Source organism: Pezoporus occidentalis, unplaced genomic scaffold, assembly GCF_034315485.1.
Source record: "Pezoporus occidentalis ecotype Australia unplaced genomic scaffold, CSIRO_AGI_Poc_V1 ctg36, whole genome shotgun sequence".
NCBI lineage: Eukaryota > Metazoa > Chordata > Aves > Psittaciformes > Psittacidae > Pezoporus > Pezoporus occidentalis.
This window is the reverse complement of record NW_026915591.1, coordinates 1083619-1099919: the sequence shown is the minus strand read 5'-3', so window position 1 is coordinate 1099919 and position 16301 is coordinate 1083619. Positions and strand designations below refer to the sequence as shown.

Genomic DNA, 16301 nt, shown 5'->3' with positions numbered 1-16301 from the left:
GGCAAAGCGGCATGCCTTGCAGATCTGTTGGAGCCTTCTAAAGAAGTCAGTAAGTGGACAAAGCAGACTGTTGGATTTGTGAAGGGAGGTCAGCAAGATCCTTCACAAGAAGCTTGTGAAGAATCTGGGCTGTTGTGGATAAGGGAAAGTCGTTACAGAGCAGAGTAACTCAAATTATAAGAAAATAGAATAGGAATAAATAATAAGCCTTCTTCAGGAGTAGCCAGTGAAAGCTCCATAGAGTCAGGGCTGATGATCTGCAAAACAGGTGAATGGTGAGTTAATGAGGTTTGCTGGTAGTATGATTTGGGGTAGTGAATCATAGAATAGGTAGGGTTGGAAAGGACCTTAAGATCATCTGTAGGTGTAGAAGGACCTGTTGCTTTTAGTATCTGGGTAGTAGGGTAGCAGATGAGATTAAGTGTGGCAGTGAGAGTTAGGATTGTTCCTTTCTTCCACATGTGGGATGGCAGCATCTGGTCTGGCTAGTACAGTTAGGGAAGGAGGTCACTAGGTCTTAATGGCTAGCTCTGTAAAAATGTTTAGCTCAATGTTCATTCACAGTACAAAAATGCAGAGCAGGAAAGAGAATATTAGAAGTTATCAGAAAAAGAATATGACAGCATATGCATACACTATTACATATCCACAGCACTATCTGCAACTTTAATACTGTGTGCAGTTCTGATGTGTTTTTGTCTCGTGTCTCCTCAAGAAAACCTCTAACACAACTGGAAAAGACACACCAAGGAAGATGGGGTGATTAAGAGGAGGGCTTTGTGAATAGCTTGTGTTAGAATGAATGAATAGATTCAGATGATTGAATGGGAACATAGTAGAGGTCTGTAAATACCGCAGAATAACATGGTAAGGATGAGCTATTGTTCAGTATCACATAATGAAAAAACTAGGGAGTGCTGAGAAATCTAGCAGGTAGCTTATTTTGAAAGTCGCAAGTAGGAGGTTCAGAAGTGTTAGGTTCTTCTGTGTTTGTTCGTTTGTTTGTTTTTTTTTCATAAAAGACATTTTATGAAATGTCACCGCAATCTTAAGCTGTAGGTGTTAAAAGTTTGTACCAGTCAGAAGGTGGTTGGACAAGCAGAATAAAAATGTGTCATGGCCCCTAAAAATAAAAAAAAAAAGCTGGTATTTCTGGGTCAGGAAATTCTTGAGCCACAGATCTCTAGGCTCTAGGAGATAATGAGAGAACTGTTGTAACAAGCTTTCCTCCTGTGTGTAGTGTTCACTTGTAGCCATATATGTTAATGGACTTTACTGTTCAGAGGTAGCACACTGGACTTAGACAGCTTTCTGATCTGACCTGGCACAGCTGTTCTTGAGTCTTTGGGGGTGATCATGTTAATTGAGCTCTGCAAAGATGCTTTTGAGGGTTTTGACCCTTCTTTTAAAACTGGTCCAAGACTCAGGGAGCTATGGTTTTACAGCATAAACTGTAGGTGTCCTTAGGTATTAATACTGCTTTTTTGGTGGTTTGTTTGTTTGAGGGTTTGTTGTTTTGTGGTTTTTTGTTTGCCTTCTTTTTCTTTTTTTTTTTTAATTTTGTTTGTGTTTTGGAAAGTTGTGACCAGAACAGTCCTCTGACTTTGACAGTTATGTAGATACATTCTCTCTTGAAAATGCTTGGTTAATTCTTCTGTTCTTGTGAGAAGTAGATGGTAGAGATATTTACAATTTTGAGAGTCTGTGATAATTCATCCATAAATCCAGACTGCAAGGCAAAGATTTATTTAGAGTAAGGTTTATGAAGTTGCATATGCAGTACTTCGTAATAAGGACCATGAAATCTTTCTTGGTGGTACTTGGGGCATAAAAAAGGAGATGGTGTACTTTATATAAGTATACAAAATGAGAGCTAAGCCATCCCAGGCCTCGTGAGACCCTCTTTAGACATGGGCATAATCTGTTTGTCTCAGCATAGTAACACCAGTGCTTTTCATTGTCATGGTCTTGATGGAAATGGAGGGATACATTTGCAAGATACCCTAATCCCACAATTCCCTTTAATGCTGTCTGTCTCCGGGAGTGGCAAGTAATCTCTTGTGAGGTACCTGTCACTTTGCTGGGTCATAAGATGGTAAATTCACTAGCCAGGGAATACACTCTTCATGCTCTAGAAGGGGGCTACTGTTTATCTTTCTGTTGATTTTCTGAGAGGGAAGTTCTCACAAAGCACAAGTTAGCAGATGCTTTGATAGGCCTTATTACAGTTAGTTGTAATTGTTAATTCTGTTGCAAGTGGTTGCAGTCCGGTAAGAATCCAGTCTCAAGACTTAACTGTAGCTGTGTTTTCTTGAAGCTTGTGAAGGCCAGATGTTGAAATTGAGTTTCTTTCTGAGCTTGGCTGATGCCGGGTAAGTCGGGTCCTAGTGGAAAAGGGTTGCTGTGCACATTTGAGCTCCAAGGACCTCTGTTAATTGCACAGAAAGTGTTCGAGGTATGTGCTTTTCCTAGTTGAGTCTTGTTTTAAAGAATAACTGTCCACCTTGTAATTGATAGCCTGTTCAGAGTGTCTCAAACTGGCCAAAACAGGTTGTTCTCTGTGATTTGTTGTCAAATTTGGAGAGAGTTTGAATTAAAATTCCTCTTTCTGCAATTGGAATGAATGCATCTTTCTTTTTTTCTTCATACCAAAGTTCTTAACAGACTCCTCTATTGGTCATAAGATTTAAATGCATACCAGCATGAAATACAGCAGTACAGAGTTTAAGAGTGAGCTAGGTTTCTCCCTCTCCATTATACTGTAATTGCATCCTGGAAGACAGAGCTCCGCAGAGCCGCTCACCGGCCTGCACTGGTTTGATGGCTGGTGCTTTTGTAGAATGGCAAGTTGTGTGGCATGTTTGAAGGTGGCGAGTTCTCTGATCACTCTTCCAGTGTGTCTAGGAGGGAGTCCCCTGTCTTGTGGTAGTTAGTGGGAGAAAATGTTTTCAGAGTTTTTTTCCCTAAGGCTGACAGGAGTAAAAAAACAAGTACAAACAGAGACTGAAAGGAAGAAAGCTGAACATTGATAGTCCAGATCTCTCTTTGGGGTTAAAGAAGCTTTGAAAGTGGAGTCTAGGGCTTCTGTCACTAATCAAAGGAGAAGAGAACAGTCCTGCCTGAGAAAGCTGATGTGCAGGTAGTGCAGCAGCAAGCTGGAAGACAAAACTGAGAAACTGCAGAATGAGAAAGGGCACTGCAAAGCAGACTGAGCTTGTGATCCTGAAACACTCAGTATCTGGGGAAACTTGGCCTCTTTTGTTCCAGAAATTGCCTTTAAATGCTTGGTAGTAAGTAGAGAAAACCAGCATCCAATGAGTTTCTTGGGCACAAACCATGAATCAGCCCCAAAACCTGTCCTTTAGAAGTGTTTGTGATCTTTGTCTGCAGTTGGGTGGCAGGAGGACTGCCTGCTTTGCCAGCCATTGCTGGCCCTTGCTGTCCACAACCTGCTTCCCCCCTAGGGCTCTCCCTACCCTGCCCAGGAAGCCCCTGTGGACATCCACCCTTGCCCCAGTGACTCCACAGCAGGGCTGGTCTCCAGCTTCCCACAGCCCTGCTTAGCCAGGTCCTTGTCCTGCCTGGCTTCAGCCCATGCCTGTGACCTTGCCTGGCCATCCCAGTGCTGTGTCTTGTTTCCCATTGCTGGGCCTGATCCTGATCCCCACATGTAAGCTGATGCTGCTTGGCCTCAGGCCATCTCTGGACTCAGAGGTGCCTGGTGCCCTGGGCTGTGGCTGCCCTGGGCTGTGGCTGCCCTGGGCTGTGGCTGCCCCGGGCTGTGGCTGCCCCTGCCCTCCTACAGAGTTCAGAGGCACATCTCTAGTGAGAATTTAGATCAGAATTGTTTTTCAGAAGTTTTTAGCTAGCTCTTACTTAGTGGATGTCTTCCCCAACAAGCTGCCTGCTTCCACAAAATAGAAAGAAACCTTGTAGTTTTGAGACCTCTGTCTCCCTCGAGTTTTTCTCAAAGTGGGCAGAGTGAGGAGAGGGGCAGGCACTGCTGCAGTGTGTGCATTGTCCCAGGGAAAACAGCATAAAAAGGAGGTTAGCATAGTGAAATGCAGCCTCCATCGTCTGAGGCAACAGGACTGTGGGATGGAAAAGATGAGTTCTTGGAGCTAGGGGCATTATCAGCTCCAAATAAGACTTACAGGACACTTCATCCTCAAATACACATCACAGCTTCAGTAGGAGTGTTATGGAGTGCTTATAGCCTGGTCACTGAAGTAGGATTCTTGCACTGCAGGACATACCCTGCCTTTGGGGTCTGAGGTCAGTGAACATCATTGATACCTCTGTGTGAGACAGGTTTAATGTTTTGTGGTTGATTGCTTGGAATTTCTATTTCTTTTGGGGGCTTTTTGATTAAAAAAAAGATAATGTAACAAACTAAGTTAAAAATGTATAATCTTTTCGTTAAATTCTAAGCTGGCATTTACAAGAACAGGTGTGAATTAGTCTTTTAACTTATGCTTACTTAGTGTCTAAGCCAGGATGGTGACAAATAGAAGTGGGAGGCTGCAGTGGACTTTGACAGTATTAGTGCAATTTCAGCACCAAGTCAGGATCATGTATAGCTCTTGAACAGCATAAGTACATTAAGACTCTCCATCTCCAAATGTACATGAGTTTGCAGGATACTGATTTGAGATTGGTAGGAAGAATGTTGCCTGTGAAAAGAGATCTGCTTACTTTTGTTCATAGGGAGAATGGAAAGTCATGAACTAGTAGCCCTTAACACACCAATGAGTGTTAGAACTTCTAGTGAGAAGGCTGCACAACATTTGTCAGTAGGCTGTTTCAGATATTAGAATATTAAGGAAGTTTCTTCCTGCTGATATGATTTTTTTGTTGCAAGTGAATTATAAGCAGCTTACTGCAGTGACCTATTTGCACTGCTATAAACAATGAATGTGTACTCCTGCTCTGAAGTGTCCCTTGGTAAATTTAATGTATCTTATTAGTGAAGCTGTGGTATGCTCAGTTTTCCAGGTATGTTTATGGAAGCTTACCAGAATATTTTGTATATGCTGTGTAAATCTTGAAAGCTTTTTTTTGCTTGTTTTTACACTGAGTGTGAGTTACATGACCTCAAGTGTGGAACTTGACTGAGTTTGCCTTGATCTAAGTATTTCAGTCTTACTGGGGTTTGTGGAAATGGGGAGTTATGGTCTGCAAACTGGAAAGAGGAGGACTAGATACAGGGAGGAAAAAGCTTAGTAAAATTTAAGCTAAGATTACTAGCTTTTCATCTCCAATGTCTGTTTCCCTCTAGAGCTTTGTACAATGTACCTTTCACAGTCAGTGCTAGCGAAACAGTTGGTGAAGATGAACTCTGTATCTCTTTCTGTGGTTCTTGTGTAGCCAGTTGTTATGTACAATAAAGGATTCTCCTGTATTTTTGAATATTAAAGTGGAAGGAGTAGGGTTTTTGTTTTTAATTGGTAGTTGGTCATTGCCTTCCATTACCTTCAAAGGGGGCTACAAGAAATCTTGTGAGGGACTTTTTACAAGGCCAGGTTAGATGGGGCTTTGAGCAACCTGGTCTAGTGGAAGGTGTCCTTTCCCATGGCAGAGGGGTTGGAGCTAGATCATCTTTTAAGGTCAGTTCCAATCCTAACTACATTATGCTCTATGAATTGGTTTCCATCTATGGTATGTTAGTAGACCAAATCCTGATATCAAATATTTTTTTATAGTGCAGCTTTGAACAATCCTGAAGTGTGTTCCACCAGTAATACATACACTAAACTTGAAATTAAAATGCTGGGTAGTGAAAAATGAAAATAATGGTAATATTGGCAAATTTCTTCTTACTTGTGGTTCAGATTTCTAGAATGACACTAATTCATGTTAATTTTTAGTTATGTAGAGTGGTCATGATGTAATTTGTAACAGTGAAGGAAGTATGGATATGCTGGATTTACAGACCTTTTGTGGGAAATCCTGGACTGTTTACCTGTTTTACTTTGTGCTAGTTTTTCTCTTTACAAAACTAATTTATAATCGTGTTGTGTTGGGAAGGAAGAGGGGAAATTTGTGTCTATTTCATGCAAAAAAAAAAAAATGTTTTAGTGAAATAAACGGAATCGATTTTTGCTTCTTTTCTGTGATCCTCCAGGTGGCAATCTTGCATCAGAGTTAAGTGCATAGCGTTTTTTTCTGGCCTTGAGTCTTACATGCTGTCCTTGTGGTGTCAACAAATTCCTGCTTGAAGTGCTGCAGTATGCTGCTGTCAGTTGTGAAAATGCAGAATTGTGTGCGTAACTTGGACGTGAACGGTTGGATGTAACTTTCATAGACTTGTGCAGTCCTAAACTCAGGCATGGTGGATGCAACAGTATATTTCTCTCTTTGATTGGTAGTTATGAAAATAAGCCCATAGGTAGCTAGCTATGATGGAGTAGATTAAAAGTTTGCCTATGTAAATTTATTCAGCAGTACAATTTCAGCAGGCTGTAGTGTGTGCAGATATGTTAGTGTCCCTGTAAAAATGGCTGAGAATTATTTCAGTTGCAGACTTTGGTAGTTTTGTGTGTTAAAAAAAACTTTAATTACATCATTTTGCTATTGTAGGCATGAGTTGAAATGGCACATTAACTTATTCTCCTTTTGACTTTTATGATCTAACTTAAGTAGGAAGCTCATTTGTGTTTTATATTAGATTATTTAGTCTACCCTGATTATGAAACCGTTGGTGTGATGCAAGTGTGCAGTATCAGATCCAGATTTTATGCTGGAACTGTAAATATGTGGGTTTTAAATTGAAGGGTTTTCTCCTGCCTTCTCCTGAAGAAAGAGCTGGTGTTTTTTGGTTTTAATTTCATAGGGAAGGATTGTGTTAGAACTGGTCCTATCAAATAGCAGATATGCTTCATTTCAGGTTACAAGCTGCTTCATTCCCTGTCTTCACTTGTTCATTTATCTAGAGGAAACAAAATCCATAATGCTGGGACTGAATCTGTTTCTTTTCCAGGTGTTGAATCTGAAACTCAGCATGTCACTAGCTCTCAGGAAAGTGCCCTTTAAGCTGCAGATGCCCGAGTGGCTGCTCTTTGCCCCCTCATTATGGAGGGATAAGTGTTGTTCCTGCTATCTGTTGCCTTCTTGTTGCTGTTGAAGGTTGTCACAGACTTCAAGTTTTGCTTGCTCCTTTTACTGCTTGAGGAACATTTTTGTAGAGAAGCAGGTGATGTGACTTCTTACTTCATTAGTGAGTCAGTGGAGCAACAGGTACAGCTGAGGTGCCTGGGTCTGACCCAGACTGTGCTGCAAGGAGCAGATGTGGGGATGCTTGAAGGGACAGTTACAGTAGTTTAGCACTTGAGTAATGTGTGGTTGTGGGCTGGCTCTGGACCCGTGTAAGCTTTGACTGAGTATCACCAAGTTTCCACATACATGATCTGATCTCTTATTTTGGTGTGTTGGGGCACACTGGGAGGACCACAGAATATTCAGTAGCTGTGTGTTTGTGCCGTTAACACATCTCTCCACACGTTCTGTTGTCCAAAATTTCATGTAATTATCCAAAGCTAACTTGGAAGATGAGACTTCAGTTTTGTAAAGCTGAGAGTCTTGAGTTAGTTTCTAAAAATAGTCAGCCCATGACAGTGTACCTTGGGAGGCACCACCTCATGAAGGAGGATATTTGGGTTGGCTTAGGGAAATGTTAGTGTAAGTGTTGAAGATTTGGCAGGCAGCACTTGAAGACACCAAACACTTCTCGGATATATTTTTGTAGATCTTGAAAGCTGAATGTGAAAAACCCAAAGCCTGTTTATTTCACATTTGAAGTTGTAGAGGGAAAAACGGAAAAGGTCAAGAAATGTAAAAATTTCACTTAAGCTGGGGTGTTAATTTGGTTATGCCTAGCGATTGCTGTTCCTTTCCTTTGTACTTTTAAATTATGGGCTTTGTAGGGATTTTTGTTTTTATATGAAATTGATGACTTCACAGGGTTTTGGAATAGTTTGTTTTTTTTTTTACTACCCAGCTGAACAGTTACATTAATGAGTTTGGTTTGCGTTCTGCCTCTGAAGATTAATGCTGGTGGTAGGACTTCATAGTCAGTGGCAGCAGTAGTTTGCAGTTCTGAGCGTAAGAGCTCAACATACCAGTTTTCTGTCAGTTTTCGAAGCCAAATGCTAATTAAAGAGAGAGTTTTTCCAGTTAACTCACTGAGAAATGGGTATGTCAATTCTGATAGCAAAATTTGCCTTTTGGATAGCTCCACTGTATCTGCTGCAGACTCCGTAGCTTGGAGAGAAATCACTTTTATGTAACTTTTATGTACAAGGTTGTATCTTGATGTCTAATGAAAAGAATCTTAATAAAAACACTGAAATGTCAGCTTAATTTTATGTTGTTTGTATTCAGTCTGGATTTTTGCTTCTGAGTAAGTTAAATTATTTTGTTAATAGTATTGTTTTCCGCCACTGTAGGATTGTTTTTGCAAGCTTTTTAGTAATAACAGGGAAACTTGGGAAAGAGTATCATAGGGCTTTTGGCAACGATAGTCCAACAGAGTTCCATATTTTTGTGTATTCAAAGATAGATGGGGCTGAAAAGTGGAGCCTTTGTGCACAGGAGGAGGCAACGGTGCTTTTGACTCCAGTGCTGGATGAGCCTGCTACCTCCAGCCTGCCCTGCTGCGTGTTTCTGCTCTTGTCCTGCAGTTTATGGCCTCCTCTACTGTACTGATGCTTGAGTGTGTGCTCTCCAGCTGCAACTCAGACAAGTGAAGTAGCCTGTGATAAAGGAGATCTTAATGAAAAAATGAAGGTAGGAGGCAGAGTTTCAGGAAGTTAGATTTGCTACTGAAGAAAAGCAGCATAAAACTATTGCCACTATTGATATATATATATATATATTCCCTCCCTCCTCGCCTCTCCCAGGTAAACCATTCTTATTAAATGTATACCAAAAATGTAATGTATGCTAGGGTAGTTTGGTAACCTCTCCCTGTTTTGCATCATTGGTTGGTTTGTTTTGGAGCATTTGTGGAAATAAGAGATGTACCTATAAGAATGGCAAGGAGACATTGCTGTCTGTAAATGCTGTATCTAAGTAACCAGTGAGTAGGTTGCTATTGAATGTTCTTCATTTCTAACTGGAATGTTGAGCTGAAGTACTTAAGCTGTGGGGCATTTATGGGAGAGTTTTCATGATTGTTTATTGAAAGGATATGTTAATGAAATGAAGTTGGTTTCTGTTGTGGATAGCGCTAGAAACCCAATTTAAAAGTTGTATGGAAAATTAAGCTTTGAAGGCTGATAGACACTAATACTGCAGGAATACTAGCTTTTCTGTTTGTGTTTTTTTCTGTTAATTTGTTTTTTTTCCCCCTCAACATGGGTGTGCATTAAATGCAGCTGAGAGGAGACTAAGAGAGTCCAGTAGGAGTGAACAATTTAGGTCACAGTTTCTCATCACTTGTACCTGTGTCCTGGTCTTCACTGGGATGGGCTTAATTTTCTTCCTAGTAGCTGGTGCAGTGCTGTGTTTTCAGCTTTAATCTGAGAACAGTGCTGATAACACGCCGATGTTTTAGTTGTTGCTAAGTAATGCTTACCCTGGTCAAGGACTTCTCAATCCTCTCATGCTCTGCAGTGAGGAGAGAGGCACAAGTAGCCGTAAGGGAGCAGAGACAGGAAACCTGACCCAAATTAGTCAAAGGGACACTTTCCTGCGTGATTCTATCCCAACGACATTCTAGTGTGTTCTAGAGAACTGGTGAAAGGTAAGAAAACATAGCTACAAGAAACTGAGAAAAACTGTAGATAGGCATCATAGGCAACAAGATGACTTTTCTCCTGATCCTGAAGAGCAGACTACTTGAATTAAGTAGAAGTCCAACTACGAACAAATTGCTTTTTTTCAATCCTTTGCAATTTAGCATTTTAGTCTCACTTGCTGTTAAGCCGATACATTCAGATATCCTGCTTGAGGTAGCCTGATTGTTTTTTAAAAAACCGTTTCTGCTTTAGTGTGAGACTGTTTCTGTCCTTGGTAGTTTAATTCCCTGTTCTATGGGATTGGTTTGTATGAGTAGTTCCATTGACTCTTAGCAAACTCTGCATTCAGGCTCCTCAGCATTGGCAGGGATGCAAGAGCCAGCATCTAGTTGATGCTGATTTGCAACCTGGACTTACTTAATTTCTGACCTCTCAAGATGTAAAAGTAGCAGTTCTATACTTGCGTTTTATGTAGCCTAAGTATTGCTGTGGGGTGTGCCTAATGTTGGTCTGAAGTGTTATGTCTGTAGTATCCAGCACAGTCGTCATTGAATGCTAAATGTTTATGTGCCATAGTACCAGTAATGTTAATTTTAATATTAAAATTATGTATTGAACATTCTTCAGACAAAAAAATATGAACTAAGCAATTGTTTCATCATTTATTTCGAGAAGTATTTTACAGTATTGATTTTCAAGTTCAGGCTACAACAGAGATTGTGACATTTTTGTACTTTATTTTGGAGCTGAGATTGGGAGGGTTTGTAGAGCCATGTAAATCTTAAGGTATCCCAAGGAAGAAATAAATTGCACAGGATTATTGTATTCATTGTTGTAAGCCCTTCAAGCACTTCTGTTGCCCTTATTAATGTAATTTGGCATGTTGTAAATTACACAGGTACTGACTGTAGTGGCACAGTAAGTTTTCTTTTAATATTTTAATTCAGTTATCGCATTTGACATATCTGGGTTGTTTTGGTGTCTTTTTTTTCCTAATAGGTGCAGGCAAAACACCAACTTTAGGAGGAGGATTCCATGCCAATCTGGGGAAGGAGTCACGAGCACAAACTCTACAGAATGGTATGTGCAAGCTTAGTCGTGTTGGTATGATTTCTGTTTTTATTAATATGGTTCATTACAATAATTTTTTCGGTTTGAATGTGACCTCAAAACCTTGGCAGGTCACTTGTTACTCATTAGACAAGTGTGCCTTGTGCTGATTTTACAGTGTGCTCTCATTTGGTTGTTGTGCCTGATTTATGAGGTCAGGTAGCTGGCTGACAAAGGGTAATGGCACCTGCTAATACTATTGTAGTTTAAAAGGGCTTTTTCAAGGTTGGCATGCCCATTGCAACTTTTTATTTTATGTTAAGTGATTGTAGCTTTGTATTTTATCAGAGTTCTTGTAAAGCTTTATGCATGTTTATTTTTAAGTATACTTGTTCAAATGCTTTTGTTTATATGCGGTATGAGATAATGCATATATTATGTATATGTGCACAGTTGGTGGTAATTGTGCTTAGTATGTGACTGTTGAACAGAGCAGGGGAAAAAATGGAAAAAAGACTGTAGTGTCCATAAGATATTTAAACATTCTCATTACATTTTAATTGCTATCTACAGAATCTACACTCTTAAAGTGAGTGAATAAAACCAGCTTTTACTCCAGAAAGAGAATGTTCTTTGAGTTGCTGTTACTCATATTAATGGACAAGAGTTGTCATTTTTTTGCTAATTAATACTCTTGTCTCATGACTCTTGGGTATGACAGCTGATGGACTATCATATCAAACACGTGGAAGCTGACATAGTTAACCAAGGGACATAGATGGATTTTATTAATATGATACTCTTTTTAGGGGTGGGATATTTTAGGTAAAGGTATTTTCCTAAATTAAAATCTTATACTTGGAACTCAGACACCGCCTGCGTAGGTATGCAAAGGATAAGATTGATCTGATCCCGTATCTCCATAGGTATAGAAAGGTTAAGATTGATCCATGTTATTGAAATGTATCCAGACTGCTTTACTCAGCATTATTCACTGGATTTATATGCAGAATGTTATTCAGCTGTTTGTACTGAACAGTGATGAGCTCTGCTTGCTTGGCAGAGTAAAGCTTGCACTTTCTGTGAGCTAGTTTCAGTGTCAGGTCCAAAGTTGCTAACTTCCAAGTTTTAAAAATGCCTATATAAAGTGTAACCTGTATAAGGTATTCTAGTTGGTTTATTCCACTTCTTAAGTTTGTCTTTGGATGAAGGCATTTTAATCAAAATTTTTTTAATCAATAATTTTATGTGGGCATTTAAGAAGTAAATTGGCCTGTGGTATGTATGGACTGCTCAGTTCCTTGTCTTTAATTGTAGAAAAGTAAAATGTTGAGGGGAGAAAATGCTATCCCATTGCTTCTTGGAATGCTTGAATCCTTCTAAAGCCCTTTCATTTATGCTGAAAGGTAATCACAAAGATATTGCAGGTGTTTTTCCGGAATCTGAACATGACTTCTTTCTTGGGTGAGTTTGCTGGCAAATGTGTCTGAGCATCTTCCTTCCCCACCGCTTTTCTGAGTGGGACCCCCAGTCATACACAGTGATTCTGACTTGGCTAAAGTCTGTCAGCATCAAATACAAGAAATGATGGTTGCTTAAAATCAAATTTAAATGAAATTAGCTCCCAAATAGTTTTGAAACAGGAAAACAATTTGGTTTTCACGTATACCTGTCTGAGGCTCTCCACCTGTTTTTTTGTGGCTGTCCTTTATATATGAAAAAAAAATTTGGTCTTTGATTTTGCAGCCAACTTTGTAGCCAATTTGTCATGCTGCCGGTCTGTCTCTGGGAAAATTATTTCCAATAAGCTAAGTGATATTCTTGCTCAGTCCCAGACATTGAAAGCATCAGATGGTATTTCAGGTAGAGCAATTAGTGTTTGAATGTCTTTTCTTTCTGCTGCTATATAATGAGATAGTTGTCTGGTGCATTTAATCACAGTTTTGGTTTTACATTGTTTTAATTGTAAATTGAGCTATGGCAGTGAACTTAGAAAATCTCACCTGTCACTGTGGGCCAGTGATCATGGCCTGGTTTTTTTTGTGAAATTATGTTAATATCCGTTGTGTTTAGACATGAAAGTGTGGCAAAGTAAATGAACTTACAGTATATATTTTAAAGAGAAAGTACGGGTTGTTCATTGAGTGAAACTGAGGTGCATTGGTAGTTGATTGTTTTAAAAATGAAGTTATCCTTGGAGCACCATGCTATCTGATCAGAAAAAATGCTGAGCTGCTTATTTATTTATTTGCTGATACTACTACGTTTGCATTTCTGAGGTTAACTGAGTTGCAAATGAACTGCTGAAATTAGCATCCCGTTGAGATGCCAGTGCAGCACAGCTTGCTAGAACCGTTCAGGAGACCTGTTCCTGCAGCTTGCTGGTGGCTCTTGCATCAAGGCTGCGTTCTACCTTCACTACTGTAAGGGCATGATTTTCCCCCATGTAGTGCTCTGTATGGGCTGTTGCTGCAGGGAAGAGCCAGGCTCTGGAAAGCAGGAATGGGTGATAGATACACTTCATCCCCAGTGTATTCAAAAGCAGCTGAGAGCGTGTGTGTGGTCTGGGAATGCTGGCAGGTCTTGCACTGTGCCTGATCTGCTTGCCAGCAACCTGCAGGCTTGACATGATGTGAGGAAAAGTCCAGCAACGGAGCAGGGACTTCCTGGGTTTATTTTAAAGAAAAAAAAAATCCTCTCCCCCTGCTTTCCCTTCCCTCCCCTGTGTAGTTTGGGCCAAATTCTTCCTTGCTGTAATGCCTTTTTCAGGGGAGGTGAAAAGGAGGTGATCTGGGCTCACTGTCTTATTTAATCACTAGCAAAGCAGCTGGGGTTGGCTGAATGCATGATGGTGCTATTTTTGGGGGCTTTTAATGAAAGGATGTTCAGAGTTAGATGAAAACCAGTTTTTCATTAGAATTCCTAAGGTAATTGTACCTTTTTTTTTTTTCCTTCCATTCTAAAGTGAAGAAATGCAGAAATTAAATCTCTCAACAACTGCTCAACAGTTCTGGACTCTTCTACAAAATCATTATTTTGTGCATCAGTGTGCGTGTATTTTCTATGTGTGCGTGTATGCTCTAAACAAAGCCATGGACAAACCCTCAAGGTTTTATAGTTTCCAGCTTTGTGTAAGAATGTCCAATACACAGAACTAGTCTCCCTTAGCGCACATGCCTTTGCTGTGTTTTTCCTTGCTGTTTGTAATATGGTGTTGCATGGCAGTTCATAGTCTTGGTCTTCCTTTGCTTAACCAGCTGATGTTCATGGGTGTTCACTTGGGAACTGGCTGCTTATAAAAGCTTGAATCTTGTTTACACTTGCTAAAATATTCATGCAGGAAAGACTAATTCTGTTGTATTTGTTCATAATCGGTTTGATTTTCAGGATGCAGTACTGTGCTAATTGAGAGTGCTAAGCTTCAGGAGTTCAACAAGCTCAGGTCCACAAGATGCATTGTATTTGTTCACATAGAGCTGATTTTTGTAGCAGAAATCTGTGCACCATCTTGATGTGCAACCACTGGAGGTTGAAACATCTCTGAGATGAAGAGGTGTTTCAACTTTGTTTTAAAGGGTTTGACAAAATAGCCAAATGGTACTGGTTTTGTGAGAATTATGAATAAGATACTGCCTCAGAGAGAGGACGCTTTGGCAAGACTTCTTCCTCTATTTGTCTCTTCAAATTGTTACAGTATTGCTCAACTTCTACGGTTACTTACAGGGCTGAAATGCAGAGTTCTGTCTCTTTAAATCTCATTTTACAGCTCTGGGATGCATTACATAATCTCTCTAAATAGCTGGTTTATTCTTGTTTCCTTGCAGGCAATCTGCTCTCACTATATCCATGTCAGAGTCATCGTTACAAGGGAGTTGTTCTTGACTTGGAGCTATTGAAAGCGTCAGAGTCTTCAGTGGCCAAAAACAAAAGGGAGCGGGGAAGGAAGGTCAATGGCATGATTATAACTTGAAAGCTGCAGTTGCAGATACTCAGATTTGGTTTAAACTAAGTTTGAAGATTGCAGCTGCATCTGGCTTAATCCTATTTCTGAACTCTTGTGCTGTGTTTTCAATAATTTCTTTAAATGAATGTGTTTTCCCTTAGTCCTTCTAAATACCAAAACATAGCTTACAGTATTTTAATGCTAAATGGGAAGACATTTCTGAAGATGTTCTCTAAAGCATTTTTGACTGCTTACATTTAAACTGCTTGCTTAAATCTTTAACCTTCATGGTCATCACTGATTTCATAGCTGGTTTATTACAGGTGATCATAGTGCCAGAACTATACATTATGAGTTAGACTAGGAAAGCGTATTATACATGTGAAGAACAGGAATATACAAAGAAGAGGAACAGAGGAACTGTTTTACAAAACAATGAGGAACTACTTTACAAAACTAAAACAAGGGAGGAGAGTATAGTAAAATCCTAGAATAATGTAGATTGGAAGGGAGCTCTGGACGTCCACAAAATGGTGGCTTTGAAGTTGCATTAAGCTGCTCAGGGCCTAGTGCACCTGAGCTTTGGGTGTCCCTAAGGAAGAATATGACACAATCTCCCTGGACAGCCTGTTCTGTAATGCTTGACCACCCTCATTGTGAAGAATTTTTTCCTTATATCTAGTCAGAACTTACGAAATGTGACTCTTGCTTCTTGTCCATTTGCTGTGCATCTCTGACGATTTTGGCTTGATCTTCCTTCTAACCTTCCACTGAGTAGCTGAAGACACCAGTGAGATCTCTCCTGTTGCTTTCTCATCTTAAGACTGAGCAAATTCAGCTCTCAGCCTCACGCCATGTGCTTCAGTCTCCAGTCTCCTAATCATTTTAGCATCTCTCTGCTGGACTTGCTCCAGTATGTCAGTGTCTTGTCTTGTGCAGGGGAGACCTGAACTGGACAAAGTATAGCCTCACAAATGCTGAAAAGGGGGTAATAAGCGCTTCCCTCAACCTGCTGGCTACATTCTTAATAATGCTGGCTACATTCTTAATAATGCAACTCCAGGATGTGGTTAGCCTTCATCACTGCAGTTGGGTGCTGCTGTGTCATGTCCATCTTCTTTCCATGAGATATCTAGATCCTTTTCTGCAAAGCTACTCCCTAGCCAAACAGTCCCCTGCTGCAGTTCTTCCATCTCAGGTGCAAAAAAAAATAAATTGCATTTGCCTTGTTGAACTTCATGAGGCCTCTGCCAGCTCATTTCTACAATATCTTAAAATACCTCTGAATAGTGGCTTTGCCCATTAATGTACTGACCAATATCCTGATGTAGTGTTGTCTGCAGGGTGGGAAAGGGAACCTCCTGTCCCATTGTCCACGTTGTTAATAGAAGCATTGGACATTATTAACTTCGGTTTCAGTCCCACTTGTAAATCTGATTGAAGTGCTGACCACTACCCTTGGAATCTGGCCAGTTTTTAACTGAACTAGCAGTTCACTTATCTAGTCTATATCTCCTCAATTTGGCTGCCAGGGAGAATGATCAAATGGAATGAGGGGAAGAGCACAAGTT

The 16301-nt window shown here is 40.1% G+C and overlaps 1 protein-coding gene across 3 annotated transcripts in view; it reads left to right on the top strand.

Moving 5' to 3' along the window:
• The window catches only part of BRF1 (BRF1 RNA polymerase III transcription initiation factor subunit), a 178415-nt gene that overhangs the window by 3768 nt on the left and 158346 nt on the right, over nt 1–16301 (top strand). For 2 of the 3 annotated variants that reach the window (XM_062630699.1, XM_062630700.1), the window contains exon 2: nt 10737–10817. The exons of the other annotated variant lie outside the window; for it this stretch is intronic. In XM_062630699.1, coding sequence (XP_062486683.1) covers nt 10737–10817 — 81 coding nt within the window. The remainder of the gene's footprint in view (nt 1–10736; nt 10818–16301) is intronic. 3 annotated transcript variants of the gene reach the window in all.